The sequence below is a fragment of the Sceloporus undulatus genome, unplaced genomic scaffold, assembly GCF_019175285.1.
Source record: "Sceloporus undulatus isolate JIND9_A2432 ecotype Alabama unplaced genomic scaffold, SceUnd_v1.1 scaffold_17, whole genome shotgun sequence".
NCBI lineage: Eukaryota > Metazoa > Chordata > Lepidosauria > Squamata > Phrynosomatidae > Sceloporus > Sceloporus undulatus.
Genome location: NW_024802939.1, coordinates 1,689,385 through 1,714,586, shown reverse-complemented (window position 1 = coordinate 1,714,586; position 25,202 = coordinate 1,689,385). Strand labels below are relative to the sequence as shown.

The following is a 25,202-nucleotide window of genomic DNA, read 5'->3' as shown; positions in this document are numbered from 1 at the left end:
TTTGACCAGTATGACAGAAACTCTGAGGGTAGCTGGGGCAGTACTGGTTTCCCTAAACTAGCAGTAGACCTGAAGAGCCAGGTGTACACCCTCCCCATCCAATCTATCTGCACAGCTCTTACCATGTCTTACCATGCTGGAGTGTAATGTTTATACAGTCATGAGGAAGAGTGGAAGATAGTCAATACCACAAAATTATTTTCTCTCACACAGATAAGCCATGGAATTTAGGGTCATCCAATAAAATGGATTGGCAGCAGGTTAAGGCAAACAAAGGCAATCAAATCTTTACAGAGGTACAGTGTGTGGTGTGTTTCAATTTGTGGCCATCAGCATGGATGGCTCTGAAAAGAACAGGCATATTAATAGGCATAGCAATGGATAGTTATCCCTGAAAGGGACATAATGCATCTATGCATCACAAGACTGCATTCTTCTGTGTTTAAAATGTTTGGGGCAAACAGGAGATGTCATTTTTTTCTCTCTTTTGCATGGTTCATGAATTTCTTACCTTCATCTGACTAACCACTCAAACAGATAGAGGATTTGAGTAGATAAATATTTGGGTTTATCCAGAGGGTAATTCTCATCATTTCAGTCCCTCAGTGTTGCAATTTTTCAAAATAGCACTTGAAGTAGGCTTTCTTGGTTCAATAACATCTTTCAGCAATCATTCTAAAGCTCAGTTTGAGTGAGCTTTAATATTTTTGCCATCCTATTCAAAATGTGGGCTACCTGCTTCACTTTCTATGGAATGATCATTACACAATGGGAGTAAGGCTAGAGCTACATGCTCAGCAAAATTACAGACTGGCATCCCAATCCATATTGCTTCTGACCACAGCCTGGCAAAATTAGCTTTTGGGACTATAACTGCCAGAATCTCGTAGCCAGAATGACAACTAGGAGAATCTGGGAATTGTAGTACAAATAAATAAATATAGTTCCCAAGTTCTGCTTGAAAAAGACTGCATATAGGAAGTCTTATTTCTCAATATTATGGCATAATGAATGAGGGAATCATAGAATCATAGAGTTGGAAGAGACCACAAGGGCCATCCAGTCCAATCCCCTGCCATGCAGGAACTCAAAATCAAAGCATCCCCAACAAATGGCCATCCAGCCTCTGTTTAAAATCCCCCAAAGAAGGTTTCTCAGGACACACTGCTCTAAAACAGATACTATACCATTCCATAAAATTCCAATTATTATTAATATTTACTACACTGAGGTCAACAGCAATAGTTGTGTTTATAAATGTAGCCATCTATTATTCTCTTGCTCAATACAATTAACATAATTCAGGCTTATGAAAGTTTATTACCCATGTCAGAAAACTAGAGTTGGTATCCATTGATTTATCTAACAATTCAAAAGTGATAAATCAGTATGTTCAAACAAAAGGCTTTAAGTGATTTTTTTTTATTGTTGTCAATGTACATCCATGTTCTTACATAAATATATTAAGTCAGAGCAAGCAAACTAAATTTGCACACAGACATGAAATTCACTGTCAGCTTACCATCTTATTAGAGTAAGCTAATTTTTCATTACCACTAAGACATGGGATAAACTCCTGTAAACTACAGATGTGTGTGTATGTGCACAAGAGTGTATGTACAAATGTGATTTCATGAATCAATATAAATGAGAAGTCAAATAAACCACACCATTGTATTACAGTGGGCCCTTAGTTTCGGCTGGGGTTTGGTTCCAGGACCCCTGTGGATATCAAAATCTGTGGACACTCAAGTCCCATTATATACAGTGATGTAGTAAAATGAGGTCTCTTATATAAAATAGTAAAAACAATGTTTGTGGTTTTTTTCCTTTGGAATTTATATACTTTTGGAATATTTCAAGAGGTGGATGGTTGAATCTGTGGGTGTGGAGGGTCCACTGTACTGCAAAATTCCCTCTGAGCTTATACTTTTACTATGAGTAACATTTGAATGCCTAGTTATTAGACCACATAAACAGCACTATGGGTCTGGTCAAATAAGCTGAAAGTGGAGAGAAATCCAAGAGTGACAAAAAGGAAGACTTATTAGAAAAGCAGAAAGATGTGACTGTGGAATTTTAGGTGCTGTGAGATACAGCATTGAAAATGTTTTGTACTATTGCAGGGTTTGAAAAAAATCTGCACTATGCTTGGAAGATACTGATATGTGGAAAACTTGAATTGGTTGGTATCTGGAAAAGAAACTACCTAGGAACCATATCTTTACCATGTTGGTCTTGGATCCCATGAATAAAAGCTGGGATATAAATGTAATGCATAAAAATAACTAAAGGAAAAGCAGAACAGTCTGGTGCAAAGTAGAAAGAAATGTTTTACCGATTTAGATGGAGAAGGTGTAACAGAAGATGCAACTAGGAAAAAGAGAGTAGAAGATAAGCTGACAAGGAACTGAAAACAGATGAGCTTGTTTAGAACACAAATGGCAAAGTCCATTACATACCATGGGTTATTGATTGAGCTTGAGCCATGCTCCCTCCTCACGTTCTCCTAATATACTTTGATTCAGCAAAGATTTATCCTGATTCAATAACCTTGTCTGTTGGGAGCCCTTAGAACACATTTTCTCAATTCAGATGTCATGGAAACTTGTAGATTTACTCAATTCAGATGTCATGGAAACTTGTAGATTTACCCATCCCTGGAAGTCTGACTTCCTGAAGCCAGGTGCATGAGTAGAAGATGGACAAGTAAGGGAGTATAAAGGTATACGGTTTGTTCCTAGCCAGACAAATAATGTTTATTAGACCAAAATCATTATGTCTAAACTGGTCAGTAAAAGTAGACTTACAAGAGAAGAAAAAAGATATTGAGATGAAACCAATTAAAAGGGTCAAAATGTCCATTCTGGCAAGAAGGAAAGCTCAGTTTTAGAAATGAAACAAAATATCCAAACACAAAATGCAAGTATGGAGCAGATTAATGTTATGATTTTAAAACTGCATGAACAGGAGCAACAAAAGAGGGGATCCCAAAAATTATCCCAATGTTACTAGACAAGGAGGTGACAGTACTTTTCTATAGTGAAATAAAATGGGAGAAAACTTACAGAAAGAGCATGAGTTCCATATTCACCTGTTATTTATTTATTTATTTATTGTTATATTTAATTGGGACACTAAGAAAAACTATTCAGGAGAAAGATGTATACAACAACAACTCTACAATTCAATTTATGTTAGCGTTCCTGTACCCCCAAACTTCTAAAAAGAGAAATTTGTGGGTTGTGAATTCCTTGCAAGTTTTCAGTGCAAAAGAATATGGAGACAGAATGGTTCCCAGTTGGGAAAGGGGTTAGATGAGGCTGCATCCTCTCACCCTATCTGTTAAACTTGTATGGAGAATATATTATATGAAAAGCAGGACTGGACACTGAAGAAGGTGGAGTAAAAATAGGAGGAAGGAATATCAACAATCTAAGATATGAAGATGACACCATACTACTAGCTGAAAACATCACAGACTTGGAACAACTACTAAAGAAGATAAAGAAGGAAAGTGCAAAGGCAGGCTTATTGTTGAATATAAAGAAAACAAAAATAATTTACACAGATTCAACCTAGACAATGAGGAAGTAGAAACAGTAAAATAATTTTCATACCTCGGATCAAATATTGATCAGAGAGGGGACTGCAGTCAAGAAATCATAAGAAAACTAAGAAAGGTATGAGAGAACTAGAAAATGTAAAGACATACAACAGAGCATGAAAGTTAAAATCATATAAGCCATTGCATTCCCTATTACCATGTATGAATGTGAGAGCTGGAAACTTAACAAAGTGGACAGGAGGAGAATTAATTCATTTGAGATGTGATGCTGGAGAAGAGTGCTGAGGTTACCATGGACAGCCAGAAGTCAAACAAATGAGTCTTAGAGCAGATCAAACCGGAAATCTCTCTGGAAGCCAAGATGACAAGACTGAGGTTGCCATACTTTGACAACATCATGAGGAGACACGACTCACTGGTAAAAACAATAATGCTAGTAAAGCTGGAGAGAAGTAGAAAGAGAGGAAGGTCACATGCTAGATGGATGGACTCTATTAAAGAGGTAATGGGTATGAATGTACAGGACTTGAGCAGAGCAGTGGAGTATAGGGAATCTTGGAGATGTCTCATCTACAGGGTCGCCATGGGTCCAGATCAACTCGAGGGTGGATAACAACAACAGCTACAATACCAATTTGCAAATTATATCTATATGAAGTGAAAAATAATAATTTGATTTCATGCATAAAACTATTTTGCTCTGCTTCATAGCAGTGCATTTCCAGAAAACAGTATTTGAGACATTAATTGACAAGGATGAATGGCTGTGATTCCAGTCCCCAAATCATACACAATACAAACATACATTTGGGTGTTCTATTGTACTGTAGAAGAATTTGCACCCCAAAAAAGCACAATGCATTTTTAAAAGGGCATGGCAATCATGTTTGTTGGTATACCAGCATGGGATAGTGTTGAACTAGGGCTCTGGGAGACCAGGGTTCAAATTCCTGTTCAGCCACAGAAATCTACTGTGTGACCTTGGGCAAGTCACCTTCTCCCACCTTCAAATAAAGGTAGTTACATACCCCCTCTGAACAAATCTTGCCAAAAAAAACCCTCTTGGCAGGTTTGCCTTAAGGTCACCATAATTCAGAACACACAACAACAAACACACTTGCTACTTTATCCTGAGCAGCCAGTGGATACTTTTATTTATTAATAAGAGATATTACACAGGGGGTGGAGATGAACCTGGCTCCAAGAGGGAGCACTGAAAATGATCACTCGGAGGGGGGGTGTGTGCACTGAAAATGCTCACAAGCTTAACTAGTTTCTTTCTTAAGTGGCAGCAAAAATAATAATAGTAAAAACAATCTTGGGTTCTGAAAAGTGCAAATTAGGGCAATATATTTATTTATCTTACTGGAAGTAATCCTACTACTGATGTTGGCAGCGGAAGCTACCATGCACCCTGCCACCACTTGAAGTCATCTCCCCCCCATTGTTGTGCCAGAGTGAGGATGGGAAGCACAGACTCACCTTGGGTACATACCACAGTCCAAAAATGATGTCGATCAGATTAATCTACCTAAGAACACAATGTAACCAAATCCATGTACAGTGGACCCTTGTTATACATTGGTTCCAAGATCCCCCGTGTATAACAAAATCCGTGTATGCTCAAGTCCCATTAAATATAATGACATAGCAAAATGGTGTCCCTTATAAAAAATGGAAAATCAAGGTTTGATATTTGAAATGTATACTTTTTTGAACATTTTCAAACTGTGTATGCTTGAATCTGTCTATAAAAAAATCCGGGTATAAGAAGGGCCGACTATAACAGAAAAGAAAGGTTACAAGTTATCATTAGATAAACAGTACTTAATTTTAGTTGGTGAACCCCATAAGCTTCATTGAAGTGAAATGTGAAAAAAAGTGAAGGAAAAAAGAGGAGGTAGCACAATAGTTTAACATAAATAGTAGAGTTGCTTAAAACAAAGCCGAATGAAAGCATTAAGCCAAATTCAGTGCTCAGCTAGCTGTAAGTGTGTTTTGTGTATAGATCCCTCTAGAATGAAAATCCAGGGAATGAGCAGAACCTATGGCCAGTGACCTCAACCCTTCCCTTTCCTACCATCAATGTCACCCATCTTTAGCTTTAGCTAAAGTACTTTGGTTTCTTGTTTTCATATAAACCAAAATCAAAACCTGAAATGAAAAGTGAAATGTGATGCTGGAGAAGAATAAACCCTAATGAAAAGTATCAGTGTTAAGAAGAAGAACAAAACAGAGAAAGTTCACCCAAAGTCACAAAAGTCAGAAGCAGGAATACTATGGGAAACAAGAGAATCAGAATATTGCAAGATATAAATATACAGAGAAGGAGTTTCTGTCAGATGGGGAATGGAGTGAGAAATCAGTGGAAGTATTTGAGAAAGGTAATGAGACTAGTGAATAATTAAAGAAATGAACAAAACAGGGATGGCCCTGGACATTTCCAAAATCCAGAGCTTAGAAAAATTCTTTTTTTGGATTAGAATTCCCAGAATCTGCAGCCAAGATGACTATTCTGAGGGTTGATGACTTTTGCAAGCTCTGCCCAAACTGATACCTCTACCACACATTGTTTATCAGAATTATGAGTAAGGAAACAGAAACATTATTGCATTACTTAAAGCAACATTCTATATGAAGATAGAGGACATTAAAGAAGTAAGACTGCTTGCATTCTTAATTTTGCACTATTTCCCATCCTTTGAACAGTATACCTGTTCTTTAAAGAGAAGGTCTATTTACACAGTCTGAGGACAGTGATGTACTGAATCTGAAACTTTAAACACATAGTGTACATGGAAAACACAATTAAATGGGTCTGAACTATGGTCTATTAAACCAAATATTGCTTTTTTAAAAACATTTTTATTTTAATTATCCATACAGCCAGAGGCAAAACACAGGTTAACATTATGTATACCAATAACAGGACAAAACCTTACAGATGCCATAAGTTTTTTCACACTTTGTTTTGTGTTTCAAAATTTCATGACCCAATACAATCTGAAGCTGGTAAAAACTTGAAGTGTACATTGGTCAGTGTACATTAGCTGAAAGCGGCAACTGTCTAGCCAATTGTATTGTTATATAGGAATGTTTAGGGAGAGAATTTTTTTTTCCCTCCTTCAAAATCTGAATGAATCTTTGGTGGGATGAGCATAAGCACAGATTCAGAACCCTACATCTCTAAGATACAAATATAGCTTCTGTAAAGAGTGTAAAGAGTGCTTGAAGCTGCAGTTCTACTGTAGTACATGTGGCACTCTTGCAAACAAGGGAAGTCCATGTCCACACTGGATCTGCCAAACAGAAAAAAAATCACTCACTCTAGATGTGAATCTGCATTTTTTATTTTTCTCTACCTTTTAAAAATAGTACTAAATTATAGCCCTTATACATTTATTATGGGGTTAGGAGAAGCTGCTGGTGCACAAATGTGAACCAAGAACACTTCACAACACTAGTCATCTTGAGGGTTAGTAGTCTATGAAGCAAGTCATGTGGAGGAGGGAGTTGATATTACGCAGGAAGAAAGTACTGAAACCTTAAATTCACATTGTTCCAAAAAAACTCATCAGGTCAGGTCCTAGCATCAGCTTCAGCTGATACGCCAGCTGCACCCTTTCCTGGAACAGGGTGACCTCGAAACTGTAGTACATGCACTGCTAACCTCAAGACTTGATTTTTGCGATGCGCTCTACATGGGGCTACCCTTGTGCCTAGTCTGGAAACTCCAGTTGGTACAGAATATGGCGGCCAGGTTGGTCACAGGAACAGCAAGGAGTGACCATATAACACCAATACTGAAGTCATTCCACTGGCTGCCTATCAGCTTCCGGGCACAGTACAAGGTGTTGGTTATCACCTTTAAAGCCCTACATGGCTTGGGCCCAACCTATCTAAGGGATCGCCTGCTTCCATACAATCCGCCCCGCACCCTCAGGTCCTCTGGGAGGAATTTATTACAGCCCTTAAAGACCAGGTTGACGGCGACCTCCCAGAGGACATTCTCTGCAGCCGCTCCCAACTTATTGAATGGCCTGCCGGATGAGATCCGTCAAATCACCAATCTAGAGAGCTTTAAAAAGGCCATTAAGACGGATCTCTTCTGGCAAGCCTTCCCGGAATAAAATGCTCGGCCACAAATAAGATTTCCCATCCAGTGAACTCTGCCCATGATGATTTTTATTTAGCTTAGTCGGTTTTAATATGTAGTTTTTAATCTGACATTATTTAATTTTGTTTTAAGGGGGGCATTATGTATATATGGATGTATTTTAACCTGTTGTACGCCGCTTTGATTGCCTGGCAAAAAGCGGGATAGAAATATTATTATTATTATTATTATTATTATTATTATTATTATTATTATTATTATTTAGCATCTGACCATAAGGTTCCTGGGTCACATCCCATCCCCCCAATGCTATTTACCCATGTCTATTTCAATCCTAGGCTCAGGGCTGGATCAAGTCTTCCTTTTTTTGTGTGCTATATTTCACAGACAAAGACCTGTTCCTGGGATAGGTCCTGCATAGGAATATAATTCTGAAATTAGTTACATAAATCAGTTGATATGAATGCTAATGCAAATATCTTATGTAAAAAATAAAACATTCAAGTGGAATGACATGCATTTAAAGTTATTCATAAACCATGTGTACATATGTTCCCATGTTCAGGTATTCTTCCATTGCTATCCAAAGTATAAGAATGGTTTTATCTTCTTTTTAAAAAAATTAAGTTAAAAGAGGATTGTTTAGATTTTGTTGTTGTTGTTGTTTTACCTAGAGGCCTCACAGGAATATTTTATCTCAAGTGAAGAATTCAGGCCCCTTCAATAATGGCATTTCATTAAACAGAAGAGCAGGTTACTACAGAAAAAAAGGTTTAATCACCACAAGGATGAAGGCCAGAGACTAACATTGTTATGTCTGCAATACAGTTTGAAATCAGCAATCAAAGAGAGAAATGTTTTGATAACCTAGAATTTTTCAAGAGAAAGGGTGGATTTAATCTAAGGCTCTAGATACTTTCAGAATTCAATATTTTTAGAGTTTGTGGCAAAGGAGAATTACTTTTTAGCTTTTCAAGTATGTGTATTAAGTAGCAGCTCTGCAGTAATTTGTTAAAGCACACTTTTACACACAACACACTTATAGAATAAGCTTTGCTTTCATCAAAAGAAAATAAATAATCAGAATCTGCTGTTTCTATTTTTCTTTTGTTTAACTTTTATGTCTGGTAAAGGGGCTTGCATAGTGTTTGAAAAACTGACCCTTCCCTGTGCTCTCACCACAGGAGTCACTGAACCCTCCTCCAGTCATTAAACTGGACTTCCCGCTGGAATGAAGCAGTAAAAACAAATGAGACACACCATTTCCATTCACAGTTAGAAAAGCAGTGAACGAACAAGCATTTGTTAGCCATTATTTATCCACTCTCACTTGCAAAAACACATGAACCATTTTCTTGAAGATAACACCTTGCCTGTCTACTATTTTATTTTATACACAGGTGTATACTTTTCTTATTAAGCGTTTCCAACATAGGTAATTAGTCTTTTTTCTAATTAAACTTTTGGGGAAAAGAGGCAATTCCATGTATCCATAAAAACATTTTAAGTCAGTGAGAAACTGAATAAAAGATGGCTAGAAAGTCAAGAAAAGCTTTCCTTTGCTTTTCTTCTGGAAGTACTTAATACTGTAGGGTAAATATCTAGGAAGAGGAAAAGTTTCTATTGCTGTTTCATGAAGCTACAATTATTAGATAAATTGTAATTCATTGTCATTCACATTCACATACTTTCACATTATTATTCAAACTCTTTTTTGCACTTCTGTTCTGTCATAAGCATGGTTATCCCAAAAATTAGTACAGAGTGGAAGAAAGCAACTTTAGCCATAATGATATTTTTTGCATTCAAAATGTATAACCTCAATATAATATGAGTGTCACAGTTCCAAATGCATCCACTACCATCTGTTAAACAAGATTCCTATCCCCACACATTCTTTGCACAGAGGAAACACAATGCTTTTAAACTTCAAGGAGTTCCCACTGCAATGTAGAAAAAGAAAGATTCAGAGATTATGGAATAATCATTTCCAAATCGATCAATTTTCCCCTGAAGGTAAAACTGAAAGAAATAAAAAGTTGAACAGTTCCAGCTACACTACTTGAAGTTTAAAAGAAACGTACCCCCAGGGCACATTGTTGAATGATCCCTATCTCCTCCTGGTGCTTATTAACAGGTCAGAGATCTCTGCTACATTTACACCATTCCCAAGTGGTATCCCCTACTAAGGATGGTGACCTTTCAGCCCAAATAAAGAATTAACAACCTGAAGTTCTACTTCTTTAAACAAAGTTTTCATCTGTCATCAGCCATTTTGGAAATGGACTACTGATCTCTGGAAAAATCTTGCTAGTTTCTTATTTGGTTCTGTCAAATTCTGCAGATGATCAACTAACCATCCTTCTAATAAAGTTAACTAAAAGTTTGTCCCTTTGTTTACACAACAGCTATCACAGATGCAAAAGGCTAATAAGGGTAGAACGCAAAGACATATCCATGTTGGTATGCATCAGTATACAAACAGAACTTGTAACACCTTTGAAACTGAGACTTACATCTACAAAAACTTATGCTTCCAAATTATTTCTTTCTCATAGGGATCAAGCAGACTGGCAGCTTGGATGCTGCTCTACCCCAGGTCACTCCCCATCCAGATGCCACGGTCCTGAGGCCAGCTGCCACTATAGTCTGCAACAGACTGCCAACAAGGAGCACTTTTTTGTGCTCCTTTTGTGGCTGGGTTTGGGCCATCTTAGGGAGATGCAGCATGACTTCAGACTGATCTGGAGGCATGCATCATCTGAACGCCACACCCCAGTATTGGCCTGAAGCCAGCATTGTTGGCCCATCTGTTTTGGGTCTAAGTTAGTCTCAAAGGTACTCCAAACCCCTTTGCATATGAGGCTAAACTTTGTGAAAGATCCAGCAATATTCTGCACCACACATACATTAAGATGAGTCTAGAAAGAACTGGGACTTAAACTCCAATCTAGCATCATTAAGTGGAGCATACAACTTATTATATTTCTACAGATATAATGATGCAAAATACCACCAATACATGTTGGCAGATCTAGAAATGTTTTGGCTTAATTTGCATAAAGAAAACAAATAAATACATAAACAACACCCTTTTTAGCCTTTTAGAGTGGAACAAAAGGATGAAAACACTGGACAAATTGCAAAACCCACAAATCTCAGACACTAATCAGCAGACAAATTCCACACGTTATATACCCACGTTTTACTCTTTACTGGAACTCAACAGTCTTTACTGGAGCATCCACCACAACCAGACAGAATGAAACAAAATACCACAACCATAATTTATACTCACAATAGACCAATGCTCTCCTCCAACTCTCCACCAGCACCTAACTTCTAGCTATTTAAAACAAAACATCACAGAAGGGAAAGGTTTGCCACCACACAAAAGGTAAAACCATTTATTGGCACTTGGAGATCAGTAGATTAACTACCCCCAGCACAACTGAGCAAGTGCCTTATACTTCTCCACACTTTGGCAATCAATACTTACACAATACTTACCACAATCTACCTCTTTTCAGTTCCCAGTTCCTTGCTTATGTTCCCTAGGGGCCCGGTTCCTGAGTTTTGGCAAGAAGGCTTCTCTGGGCAGAACCTTTGCTACTGGCTCAGCTAACACAGGGAGGGGGTCCTTTCTCCCACTCGCATCCAAAGATTTGGACCGGTCAACGAGGCTCCCTTTTTAGTGCACTTTTCCTATATTTTATACTTTACCTGTTCCTGAAGAGATGATTCTTCTTCTATTTTTTTACTTTTCCCTTTCCTTTTCCCCCCAGTGAATTTTCAAATTACTAAGTGGTCTCCTTGGCTAGACTCTGACTCCACCACTTGAGCCAATCCTTATCTTATCCCTCTTCAATCAAAAGTATTGAAGTGCGCGTAGGGCATTGATAAGAATCTACTCATAGTAGAAACAAATATTTAGCCAGGAAGGAGTTAATTTCTCCCACTCTTCGCCAATTCCTGCTTGCCTTGCCTCCTGGCTGGCTCGCCAAATATGTAACAGAAATTTCAGGAAACTTAGATTTCTAGGATTTGCAGATCAAGGAATTCGCAAGAGGACTAGTAATTGAAAATCCATAAGTTTATTTCCAGTTGTCGACAAAGGAAAACATTGAACTCAGTGGAATTCAAGTTCCAAAAGCTGAGAACCCCGAACAAGACAAAATGGCTCTTTTTATATTATTCAAGACAAAGAAGGTTCTTCAATACACCTGATTGGCTAATTACAATTTAAACATACAGAATTCTTACAATCAGAACAGAAATACATGCATACATTAAAACTGCATCATCACGCCTTACTCCCTCCTGTAGGAATTCAGTGGAATTCATGTTAACCTTGCTTCTGAATGTCTTTATCTCAGTAGTTTATGTTATGTCTTTCTACTGGTGCCAGCTTCCATCTAGGTCAAGATGCACTCACTATTCCTTTCCTCTAGTAACTCCAAGCCTTTATTTAAAAACTATCTCTCTGGCTGACAAAGGTGACTTCATCTTTCTATGGTTTTTATATTTCAAAAAGGAATTTCCACCACACCATTCCAAAAGAACCGGTCTGCACAACATATGGCCCAGGGGTCACATGCAGCCTGCCAAAGGGTTTCAGGTGGCCCTTGGGGATGTGGAACAACTTCAAGTGTCCTCTGCCACTCATTCTCCTCCTGAGGAGAGGGCCATGTGGAGGAGGAAGAGCGATGCTCAACTTTCTCCAAAGGAGGAAGAGGGGCAAATGCTCGCCTCTCAAGGCTCCTTCACTGCCTGGCTTTCTCCTGAGGAGAAGGCTGGGTGGTGGCAGTGGAGGAGGACAGGCAAACATTCACCCTGCAAGGCTCCTCTGCTGCACTGCTTTCTTCTAAGAAGGCCAGGCTGCTTAGGAAAAAGAAGGGAAAACACTCATCCTTCAAGGCTCCTCCATCAGTCGGCCTTCTGCTAAAGAGAAGTCAGGGAATAGGAGGAAGAGAACAGGCAAGGCTTCTCTGCCTCTCGGCTTTCTCCTGATGAGAAGGCTGGGTAGAGGAATAGTAGTATGGAATTAATAGTAATAATATTCACTATTATTAATTAATAATAATTTGTTAATTATTAATAAGTATTTAATTAAAACCTATGTGTGGCCTGAAGAAGTTCAGCCTATTTTAATTTTGGCCCCATCTACTGTCAAGTTGGGCAGGTCTGCAAAAGAATCTCGCCTTATTCATCTTACTCTGGAAAAAAAACCAACATTGAGGAGAGTTACTGTGTTAATCTGTTTCACAGCCCGCTTTTTGTGGAGTCAGAATTACAGTTCAGGGGCAAAGCACATGCCTGACAAGCAGAAAATTCTAGATTTTAACCCTGGTATATCAAGCTAAAAAGTAAATAAAAAATCAAGGGATATATAGCAGCCAATATGGAAACCCATTGTTTGAAATCCCAGAAAGCTGCTTCAGATTAGAAGACACAACATACAGTTAGGTGGACAAATATTTTAACATTGCAAAAGGCAATGCCCCAACTTCAGGTACATTGTTATCTGTTAAACTGTTAGCTGCCTTGAGTCCTTTTACAGGAAGGAAGGTGCGATACAAATAAATATCATCATCATCATCATCAAGTGGCAAAAAGAGACACACAACATCAGGGATTAAAAATTGTATCCAATAAAAGTGAAGTGAAGTAAAGTAAAAGGCCAAGACAAAAAGTAACAAATGTAATAACATTGTCTTTTGTACACTTCTACACATAAGTGCAACAGACCTACTGATACCTTTTGCATGTCATGCCTTTTGGACTTCTTAACTCTACATATATTTGCACACTTACATGAGTGGTATGTATGTGATTGCACCTCTGTACTATGCATCTAAGCAGAAGAAGCTGGCAGCTCTCATCTCAGTGGTATGGTAAACCCACAACAGACTTTAGTTCAGAAGCTAGACCTGCTATCCAAAGTGCTGAATCTATGAGGAGGGAGGGACCTTTTGGACTAAAATATAGAGTGGATTGACTCCCCCACTCATAAGGAAGTCACTAGATATCAGTGTGTCTAAGTGGGCCAAAATAATCAACAGCTTGTGTCCCCAATATTTTGTTATGTGTCTAACAAAAGACATGCCATACAACTCTTGTTTTAAAACACAGGAGGTTACTATTACTGATTCATGCCAGTGTGTCTGTGTGTAAATGCACATAAACACAACCTGTCAGTAACTGTTTCACGAACATGGTGAGAAAACAGGATATTAATCCTGAAAATATTCTGAGGTTTTGTACCAACACAGAAAAAACCATGGAATTTGATAGTAGCTTGTGCTAAGAGATCCTATTTCCATTTCTCTTTACAAGAGGAGGAGGAGGGGGGGGGAAAGAAGAAAAAGAAAAGAGAAGGAGAAAGAAGATAAGGGTCAAAGATTCCAAGTCTTAGGGCTCTGAAACCATGCTCAAAAGTGTGGTCAATGCCTGATGAAACTTCACAAAGCCGATGGATGGCTAAAAGAGACTCCCAGGTGGCCAAGAGCAGGGCCTCAGTGCCTTCCTAGCAGTGGTAAAACAACATTACATCAGTTAGACAGCTTGATGATTTCAGCTGTTCTTGGCACAAAATCTGGTCAAAGAATCGTATTTTTAGGTTATGCTGTACACACAGCCCTGCAAAATCATCATTTTCTCAAACAACAGGCATTTGCAGACACAGCTCCTACAAGAAACAAGAGGTCAGTACAGCTATTCCATCTTTTTCTCCATGGCAGATTTTCCACCAGGTAGAGAAAAAGGAAGAAGTAGAAAAGGATGGAAAATTGAAAGAAGTTTGTGAGCAGACAACACATTCTGAAGTACCAATAAAATTGAACAAATGAAGCAGTATGATGATGTTGTGAAAAGGCCCTGTCTTGAACCACTCAACAAATGGGGGAGAAAAGTCAAAACTAGTGAGAACTTTTCTATACAAGTAGTATTGTGAAATCAAGTTTGCAATTTCTGTGTCTCAGCCTGGACTGGATGTTCATGTACAAGTCCCACTGCAAGTTCTTAAAGAATAAGTTAGTTAATATTAATCAAAGCATAAACACACTAGCTTTGCATTTAATATCTAATCTCAATCAATGCTTTCAATTGACACATCATATTAAAGGAGGCTTTCCTATTTGATAATTTCCCATATAAAAATATTTACACTCTACCAAAGTGTACTGAATCTGAGTTTGTATTATAACTTTAAAAAGATAAAAAGTATCACAGTGAAATTTAATTTAAATCAATTATTTAGATTTAAATCCTCCTCCACCCCCTCTACCTGTATGACTAAAGGTGGCTTACAAAAGATTTTAAAAGACGAGCTTCCTTTAGATCACAGATTTAAAATCAGGGTAGAAACTGTTAGAGGACTGCATTGGTTGCTCCAGGGGTTTTGGAGACCTCCAAATCTGTACTTCTCCTCCCCAAAAATGTCCTGAGGGCTCCGGAAGCCATTTGGTCATGCTTCATCCCTCTCTGGAACCAAATAGTTTAGGTCCTGGAGAGGTCTTTTCCCCCAATAAGCCCAGAAGTCAAGTTTTTTTTTTCTAATAAAAATAGGGGTGAGGGTGGGTCTGGGGCCCTAAAAACAGTCTTGGGGAAGTGTATGCACTCCACATGGTGCACTTTCCCAACCCCAATTTAAATCAATTATCAAACAAGTAATATACGTGGACTGATATACAGGTTGAATCTCCCTTATCGAAAATGCTTGAGATCAGAAGTGTTTTGGATTTTTCCACTCCATAGTTTGAAATATGTGCATATACACAATGAGATAACAGGGAGGTGGAGCCCTTCCCATACACAGCGGATCCATTCCAGACACACACACACACCCATGTAAAGAGAAAAATATGCATGTTCAAGCCTCATTTAAAACAATGGGAGTATGGCAGGATGCATGTGGCAGGCACACACACCATTGTTTAAAACAGGGCTTGCCTTCTATGTATGGTTAAAACCGTGTACGGGCACACTGCAATTCATTTATGGTTCATATACACATTGTACACATAATCTCAAGGTAATCTTATACATAATATTTTTTCATAATTTTGTGCATGAAACAAAGGTTGTGTACACTGAAACATCAGATAGAAAAGGTGTCACTATCTCAGTCACCCATGTGGATAATTTTGGATTTCAGAGTATTTCAAATTTTGAAATTCCAAATAAGGGAGGATCAACTTGCATTTTCTTCAATTTTATCTATCTATCACAAACTTTGTAGGCAATATCAACCAAGAGGAGCATTATACCTGATGAAAACTCCTCCTAGATCTTCTGTTCATCAAGAAGCAGCAGAATAGAGTTTAAATTTCAGCACCAAAAACAAGGCACAGGCATGTGCTTCCTCACTTTTGTGTGTGTGTGTGTGTGTGCGAACTTCATGATGCCCCGGTGTTGTGTGGTGTGTAAACTTCATGATGTTTGGCATCTAAATGCTGCACTCTAAAGTTTCCCGGATGCTGGCTTAAAAGGGCCATTTGTTTGGGCCCTGTGTCAGCACTGCTTCCATCATTCCAGATCCTTGCATTCCAGAACAGATTTTAAGTAATATCTAAACATGAACTAAAGTACACCTTAGCTGTGTCTTCAAATCAGGTTTCTAAAACTATACTGCATTAAATTTTCTTTTACTTAGAAAATTTAGCTATCAGAAAAGATGACCATTTAAAAAAAAAATCATAAAAATCAATGTGTGCTAGAAGCAGTAATATTGTTGGGCTAGGTAGTATTTCATCAATCTATATTTAGATTGGGTCACATTAATGTGGAACTACTGGGCTTCTATTACCCAAAACACAGTGATACAACTGACTGTCACTTTAGAACTAAACAAGATAGGAATGCAGGCACAGATTTAATAGTCAATTTATGCCACACTTCTTTGCATAACACCTTGCAGGCAGATCCCTGTAAAATCAACAGTGCTTACTACTAGGATGGCTGAATAGGATTACACTCTCAAGACCTTATCTCAACACTTGGGACTGAAGTATATTTTCTAAATCCAGTTTTTCATCTATTCATTTTACACTGTTTGCTGGGGAAAAGCTGTATAGGACATTTATTTCATACTCCTTGTAACAAAACAGTATGCTAAATATATTTTGTAACACAGTGTAGCATCTTCTGAAACTAAGATACTCTCTTTCACAACAGTGTCACATTTTTGGCAACAGTTTTCATACTTATGCTTCAAAACAAACAAGCTAGAATTTTAATGCAAAAATGGTCAATAATAAAAACAGTCACATAACTTAAATATTCCAGATGCAAATTAGAAAATATCCTCTTTACATAATGCTAAACCTTCAATATATAATAAAGAAGAGTTATTACTAATTTTCAAATCCCCTCCATTATTCTGAATAGTTTGATTCCTGACTATCAAGCATAGCTGTTATCTCCAGCAATGGTAGAAAACAGGGCTTTTTAGGGGACTCAATGCCTTTCTTTGAAAAAACGTGTCTTTTAAAATTTACTCAAGTGGCAGAGCCATTTTAACCCTCATTTAGCATGGCAAGTTCTGCCCTCCAGCATGACCTGGAGTGAAGTGGATCAGGAGCAGTGCTCCAGGAATTTCTCCTTTCGCTTCAGTTCCCCAGTTGTGCGATCTTCAGTTCATGCTGCTTACAGTCACTCAACTCAACACCCAGCTTCTGGTGAGATATGTTAGGGGATTTCAGAGGGGCAGCCAATGAAAAATGGAGGCAGTGATCTTTGTGCTACTGCAAAGCATAAAGTTTTGCCAATCATGGATACAATATTCTTGATTAATAAAAAAAGCAAGAATATGAGAAAAATAGAGAGAGAGAAAGTATATCTCTCAACATACACTAGTGATTTGTCAGATACATGAACTGCAAAGTACATGAAGGTGTTAAACTGATAACACAGACAAAATAGGCAGACAATGTTTCATTGCTCTACTTGGAAAAATATATTTCAACACATTTCTTCTCTCTGACTCAAATATGTGTCTTTTCTTTCTCTGTTCACTATGAATTAGCTACAGGACCAACTTCTAGGTATAAAAGATGCCTTAAAGTGTTATCAGACAGTATATCACATCACTCGCCCATCTAGCCCTCCACTCTCAACAAAAGGTGGGGGTCAGTCTCCAATGTCTAAGGAAGCATCTTTTCCCTGTCCTGTCCTCCTACATCTCATTTAAACTGGGAATACTAGGATATGAATAGACACTTTCTGTATGGAGAGCAGACTCTCTGTTGACCTGAGATTTGTTGCTTGCACTGCTACTGAGCTAAGGGCTTCCATGCACCTCTTGAATTAGTTGGTTTACAGTGGGCCCTTGGTATCCATTGGGGCTTGGTTCCAGGACCCCCCATGGCTACCAAAATTTTCATAAAGTTGCATTAAATACAATGAATATTAAAATTGTGTCCCTTATATAAAATGATGAAACCAAGCTTTTCTATTTAGAGATATACATACATATACCATGAATCCCTATATTGGGAGAAAGGCGGGATATAAGAAAATAATAATAATAATAATAATAATAATAATAATAATAATAATAATAATATATTCAAGCTGTGGATGCTTTGAGTCTGTGAATAAAGAATCTCTGGAGAAGGAGGGCAGACTGTACCTACAGAATAAGTGCCATACATAATAAAAGGTGGGATGTATCTCTTAATTTCAAAGGCACTTGATCCCATATAGTACACCCTTTCTGTTAGCTAACTGCAAAAGGTTACAGACGCCTGAGATTCAAGACCAAAATTATCAGCTTAATCAAATCTGACTTACCTTCACAGAAGAATGAAGAAACAATTACATAAAAAAGAGTAAAAACACTTAATTGTAATACATAGGCTTGATTTAATCATGGTCTGTTGCCAGGGCTGAGCCAGGAAAAAAATGTATTTTAACTGTTTCAAAAATTACTCTGATCTCATAAATTCAAGTATTCTCATCTTCTAGAAACTACTTGATACAGAATTCTTTTCAGCTAGAGTTCTTGGGTGGTTTTGTAAGAATTTGAGCTGCTTTGATTTGCTTTTACATGATTCTTCCAAGTTTCTTAGGCCAAAAGAGTTTTCAGAAAGGGTCATTAAAGCATTAAGTACTTAAGCACAACCCAAATGCATCCAAGTGTGCCACAAAGAGTTACTTGTGCTGGGTCCTTTCTTCATTCACATATTCTTCCGTTAAATGTGCATTCAGAAATGCATTCAGTTATGCCAGTCTCAAACATCACTCAGAAAACCAACCAAGAAAATCCACTCCCCACTGCCATTCCTTTGCCTTGTGTGTTGTGTTGTTAGATTGTAAGCCTGAAGGCAGGAAAATGTCTTACTACGAATTTGTAAACCGCTCTGAGTGCATTTCTGAACAATGGGGTAAAAACACAATAAATGAAACGAAATGAAATAAATATTGGATACATACATTACTTTAGCTCAGAGACCCTAATGTTACACAGAGATGCAGCATATTTGTCTACAGTGTCACAAATGGAGAAGTAGCTCTTCTCATGAAGAACTGCCAGAATTACTGGTGCAATGTTCTGCTGCATTCCCTTTCACTTGTACTCAATAATTACTGCCAACCATTTTTGAACCAAAGTAGCAGCCATCCTTCACCTAAGCATTTCCATGGTCAAAATCACTAAAATTGTTAAGACAGATGGGCATGTGAAAGCCCAGATTAAGGGATGGTACAATGGCATTTGACTGACTGCAATAATGATCCCTACTTCGTTGCACCTGAAAACCCAGTACAGAAACATGTTGAGCACCTCTGAAGCAGAAACCTGAAATCAAAAATAGAACAATGTAACGAGACACAAAGTGATAAGTATTGTTTACCTGTCAGTTGACATTGATTGATCTTGTGCTCTGTGATATCACTCAGTGACTCAAACACCTGGAGGCAGCTGTCACAGCTGTGCACAGCTTCTTCTTCTAACTCCTCCCCTTCTTCCGGTCTTTTCTTACACTCTATCAACTCTCCATCTTCTGTCTTGTCTTCTAGTTTACAGTTCAGATCTGAAAGAAAATCAAGACTATGACCCTTCTGGGTTTTTTGGGTTTTTTTTAAAAGTTTCTTTATATATTAAAAAAAGAGGATTCAAGATTGAGTTCTACTATTGTGGCTGTTGTTTAAGTTACTTAAAAAACAGAAAAATACTTTTGGTATAAGACTGCAGCAATTCAACATTATGCTAGTGTGTGCCTTCAAATCACCTGTCGACTTATGACAACCTCATTAATTGCATTAGTTTTTCTTAGGCAAGGATTACTTGGAGCTGGTTTTGGCTGGTATCCATGGGTGGCCTCCCATCTGAGTATTAGCCAGGGCTAACCCTGCTTAGCTTTCAAGATCAGATGAGATCTGGTGCATTCTCAATAAATAGAGAAAGCATCTCTTTGTTCATCTTTCCTACCCAAAAATAACAACTCCCCCATACAAAAGCAACACTTCTATTCATTACAGATAATCTTTACAAATTTAACACAATTGTTGGGAGCTTTTAATCTATTGAATAATTTAAAAGAATAAATTCATTTCAAAATTCACTACAAACTAACACAAAAAGGTAAATAAATTTAGGAGATTTTGTTTTCACTATTTTTATTTTAAAGCTAAAAACTACTCAATCACCAAGAGACTAAAATTGTCTCACTTCATGAAACACCCCAATGATCAGTTGTTAAGAAATTTAAAAAACCCTATACCAGAAAAATCAGAAGTTCTAAAAGTACTTAAAAAACAACTTGTCTGCTAATTAAGCAAAGAAGTATTAACCTGCAGAGGATAGTTAACCCCAGAGGCCATTTTTTATTATTATACATCTTATCCAATGTAGTGTGGATCAAACAGATAATCTAATTCTAATTCCAGGACAGTAATAATGAGCCAAATAAGAAGTTCTGAATTATTGCAACTAGTCGTCACAAATCCCTTCTGCAATGCAGAAACCAGACATCATCCCATACAGTTGGCCTTTGGTATCCACTGGGGTTTGGTTCCTAGACCTCCCATGGATAGCAAAATCCAGGGATGCTCAAGTTCCATTAAATACAAGCGTGCTGTAAAATTATGTTCATTATATAACATAGCAAAATCAAGATTTGCTTATTGGAATTTATATATTTTGGGCTATTTTCAAGCTGTTGTTAAATCTGTGGATATGGAGGGGCTTTGTACATGGAAAACTGGTATGACAATTTATGCAATTAATTTCTAATGCCACTTTCAGAAAATTATCCTTGTCTTAAAAATATTTGAAGACATAATGCAGGAAAAGTAGCTTATCTCTACAATTTTGTTCACATGCAGAGGAAATGAAATTATCAGCACCCTAGAATATTTTTTGGACACCAGGGGTTGCATATATCCACTAGCCTTCCAGAAGTGGGGGCCAGGGTCATGCACACACACACACACAATGGCAGCTGATTTAAGCACCTTCTAGCTACTGGAAATTTCCCATCTTCTCTGAAGCAAAAGATGACTTGAGCCTGGTTGAAAAGAGGGTTGGTGGAGGGGGAGAGCCTGGAACAAACCAGTCCTGGGGTGAATGCCAAACATGTCTTTTTCCTGACTGCAAAGTGATCTCAAGTAGTTGAACAATCTCTGTCAAGTATGATTTAAATATGAAAGGGTCCTTCCCAGTGCTTGAAAAATTACTTTGTTGGACTACAGCTTTCAGAATCTGACAGACAGCATTGCCATGTTTGCTGGGAGGGTCCTGGAGTTGTGCCTCCTAAGGTTAATTTTCCAAATTCTGTTGCTTCCCCCCCCCCTTTTGCAGGCACATCTGTTTGTTCCTTAAAACTCAATAACACAAAGGCATCATCCATGAAAGAGGCATGTAAACTGTGGTGATTCTTCTGTGAGAGGCAGCATGAACAGACTGACTAAATAGGTGCATCTCTGTGTAAGAATATCATTCACTAAAGATATATATTCAGAAGGCAGGGTTATAAGAAAGTGTGAAAGAGATGTACAAAATCTGTATGTTTGGTATAAGTAAGTGCATGATAGGAGATGATCACAAGGGGTAAAGAATGGAATGTCCCCATCCTTACCCCATCCTTATGGTGCAACAAGGTGAAGATTATCAGATGACATCTGTTCTTATACCATCCTTCAGTCGTCCTCGTTGCATGATCATAAGATTATCAAATGATGTCATGCTTATCCTATCCTTCTCCGGTCACTGAAGTGGCATGGTCCTGTCACTTTGTATTAACAGAAACTCCCATTAATACAATGGTGGGTGCTACTGATGGGAGGGCGGGATACGCGTGGACACGATAAAGATGAGAGCAATCCCTCCTCACCCTGTGTGATAATCTCCATAGTCAATGGAGCCAGCATGGAATAGTGGTTTGCGTGTTGGACTATGACTCTGGAGAACAAGATTCAATTCCCAGCTCAGCCATGAAACCCACCTTGGGCAAGGCAACCTCCTCTGAACCAATCTTGCCAAGAAAACCGCATGATAGGGTTGCCTTAGGGTTACCACAAGACAGAAATGACTTGATCACACACAACAACAAACAAATGATTATCAATAATGGGTGTGAAGGTACAAAAACTTGGTTAAGTGTACAAAGTGCATATGCTGTCAATAGGAGAAATCCATCTTTGGTACAGATAGTCTATTTGGCTGGCATCATATAGTAAGCCTTATGAGTGTGTCTGAGTATGCTATCACCCATCAGGGCAGCTTCAATATCTTAAACTTTTAATGCCAGAAAAAAATGTGTTTGAGCTCAAAAGTATTCCAAGAAAACTATAAAAATATAGTTTTCTTGGTATTACAGTTTACAAATAACATAATTACATCTTCACTGAGAACCTTCCTTTTCCGGCAAAGCAATCTAGCTGCACAGAAATCATTTGCTCTTGCTTTTGGTGTCCGCAACAGATAAAGATATAAATTCTGAGATAGCCTCTGGTGTTAACCAAACTATGGCATATATCCTGCTGTTAGTCCTCCCTAGAATAGAACCATTCAGTCTGTGGGAATTACGTACATGTTAACTCACCATTCACAAACAGATAGGTCTATTTTTGCTGAGACTAACAAACAGTACATCAGCCTATTTGTTGTTGTGTGCCTTCAAGTCATTTCTGACTTATGGCAACTCTAAGGCAACCCTATCATGGTGACCCTATCATGGTGTTTTCTTGGTAAGTTTCTTCAGAGGGAGTTTGCCATTGTCATCCTCTGAGGCTGAGAAAGTGTGACTTGCCCAAGGTCACCCAGTGCATTTTCACAGCCAAGCCAGGATTCGAACTCTGGTCTCACAGAGTCATAGTCCAATACTCAACCACTACACCACACTGGCTCTCAGGTACATCTGTACTAAACAGTTTATAACAGTCTGATACTATTTTAACAATCACGGGTCCATTTTATGGAATTATAGTATATGTAGTTTGGTAAAGTGCTTCAACATCTCTGCTAGAGAGCTCTAGTGCACTTTCCAGAACTAGGAGATTTTTCTCTCTCAAAATGAGTATTCTAGGGGCATTATATATTTACAGTACAAACCCTAGGATTTTAATGGGATGGTATCAGTGCACTATAAATATTCTATGTCAAGGTTTAATCAACTCTATACTCAAGATTTCCTGCATGGCAGGGGGTTGGGCTGGATGGCCTTTGCGGTCTCTTCCAACTCTACGATTCTATGATTCTATGACATTTATTAGAAAAACACATATTCTGAGTTCTTCGCACCATCATGGACTCTTCAGCTTCTAAATAAAATAGGTATTTTTAACTGGATTTAGTGAATGCAAAGATGGGGGGATGAATGTAAATGGTGGCAAAATGAATGTGTGCTATACAGAAACAGAAGGGGGGGAATAAACCAGGGCACAAGGAAGGTATTTCAACTTGTTTTTATCTGACTTATTTTTAACTTGTAAAATTGGTTTAATATGTGTTTAGTTTCTGAAAATAATTTTGTGACTGATATTAGTTTGAACTGATCATGTTATATGCAGCCCTGTGATCTTAAGAAAAAGAGAATGGAATATAGATGTTTAAATAAATAAATAAATAAATAAATAAATACTGTCTGGTCCAGATTTCAAGGTGCTGTGATACTTCATTATGTACTAGTGACACAATCTGGGATTTGCTAGATTCTCAGAAACAGAATTTTATCACCTTCCTTACTGGACATCTTCTCCTGAGTGGCACTAATTAATATATTGTAACCGGCCTTGAATCCCATTGTGGGAGAAAGACAGGATATAAATCCTGGAAATAAATAAATAAATAAATGTATGTATGTTCATCAACTGATATGAAGCACTGTGGGAAGATTTCAAAACTGGGGGTCAAAATGACCTCAAAAGAAATAAATAGGGAATATTTCTCAACATGAATTCTGCAAATAATTATGATGAATAATTTTGCTGGGTTACATGGAAGTTGTAACCAATTTTCAAAAGTTTTCTGAAAACTATAGAATGGGAATACAATTTGTGGTGAGATTTAGAAAAGTGAGTAATTTTTATAATATGAAGAGAAGATTTTTAAAAGTATTCTTTTGTTTTGAACAGGAAAAAGAGATCCTGGTCTAAGCTTCAGTAGACATTAAGAGTAACTTAAAAATTATGCAAGATTTCACCTGATGCCACAGGAAAGAAATAATGCAGTTTGGGCTTTCAATGATTCCCAAACTCCGGTCCTTCAGGTTTTTGGACTTCAACTCCCAGAAGCCCCAGCCAGCTTGGCCAATGGCCAGGAATTCTGGGAGCTGAAGTCCCAAACATCTGGGGGACCAAAATTTGGGAACCACTGCTTTAACTGCTCTGGCTCAATGCTAGGCAATTCTAGGAACTGTAGTTTTGTGAGGCACTTAGCCTCCCCTGTCAAAGAGCTCTGGTGGCACAGTAAACTACAGTTTCCAGGATTTCTTATCACTAGGCCAGGGCAGTTAAAGTAGTCTCAAACTACATTATTTCTGCAGTATGTTTTGTACCTTAGAAGCTTATGTGCATAGCTTTTCAAATTAATCCATCATTGTAATAAAAGTTAATAAATAAATTCTAAAAGCTTTTAAGATTTTCTACTAGATGAGAGGGAAGGCAGATAAGGCTGGAATGCTACTACATGGAACGATCAAACTATGGTTTAGAAGTATGTGAGTTTGGGCAAGAGCTATAAAAGTGTTATGAATTTTTTTCAGCCATCTCCACAGGGAGTTAAATTCACGTTAGGGTTTAAGGCAAAACCTCTCTTACTAATTCTTTTGGGAAGTGTTAATAGTAGTTACATCTGCCACAGGACATTGAAAGCATTTTCATTACCAAATAAGCTCACATTCTGCCCGCAGTAAAAAACAACAACCAACAATTGTACCAGCAGTAAGGAAACACCAGCCTAGCCACAACCCTCAATGCTTCATTATCATTTGTAAACTATCTTAGGTTTATCTAGCTAAATGCTGACTATTTATGTACTGCAGGATGCTGTGATTGGCAATAGGTATACATATAAGT

The 25,202-nt window shown here is 37.9% G+C and overlaps 1 protein-coding gene across 5 annotated transcripts in view; it reads right to left on the bottom strand.

Moving 5' to 3' along the window:
- Positions 1–25,202, bottom strand: part of LOC121917413 (zinc finger protein 521) — a 398,352-nt gene that overhangs the window by 335,299 nt on the left and 37,851 nt on the right. For all 5 annotated transcript variants that reach the window (XR_006101026.1, XM_042443354.1, XM_042443355.1 and 2 more), the window contains exon 3: positions 19,538–19,717. Coding sequence is in view for 4 of the 5 variants with exons in the window: in XM_042443354.1 (XP_042299288.1) it covers positions 19,538–19,717 (180 nt within the window). In the remaining variant the exon portion in view is untranslated. The remainder of the gene's footprint in view (positions 1–19,537; positions 19,718–25,202) is intronic.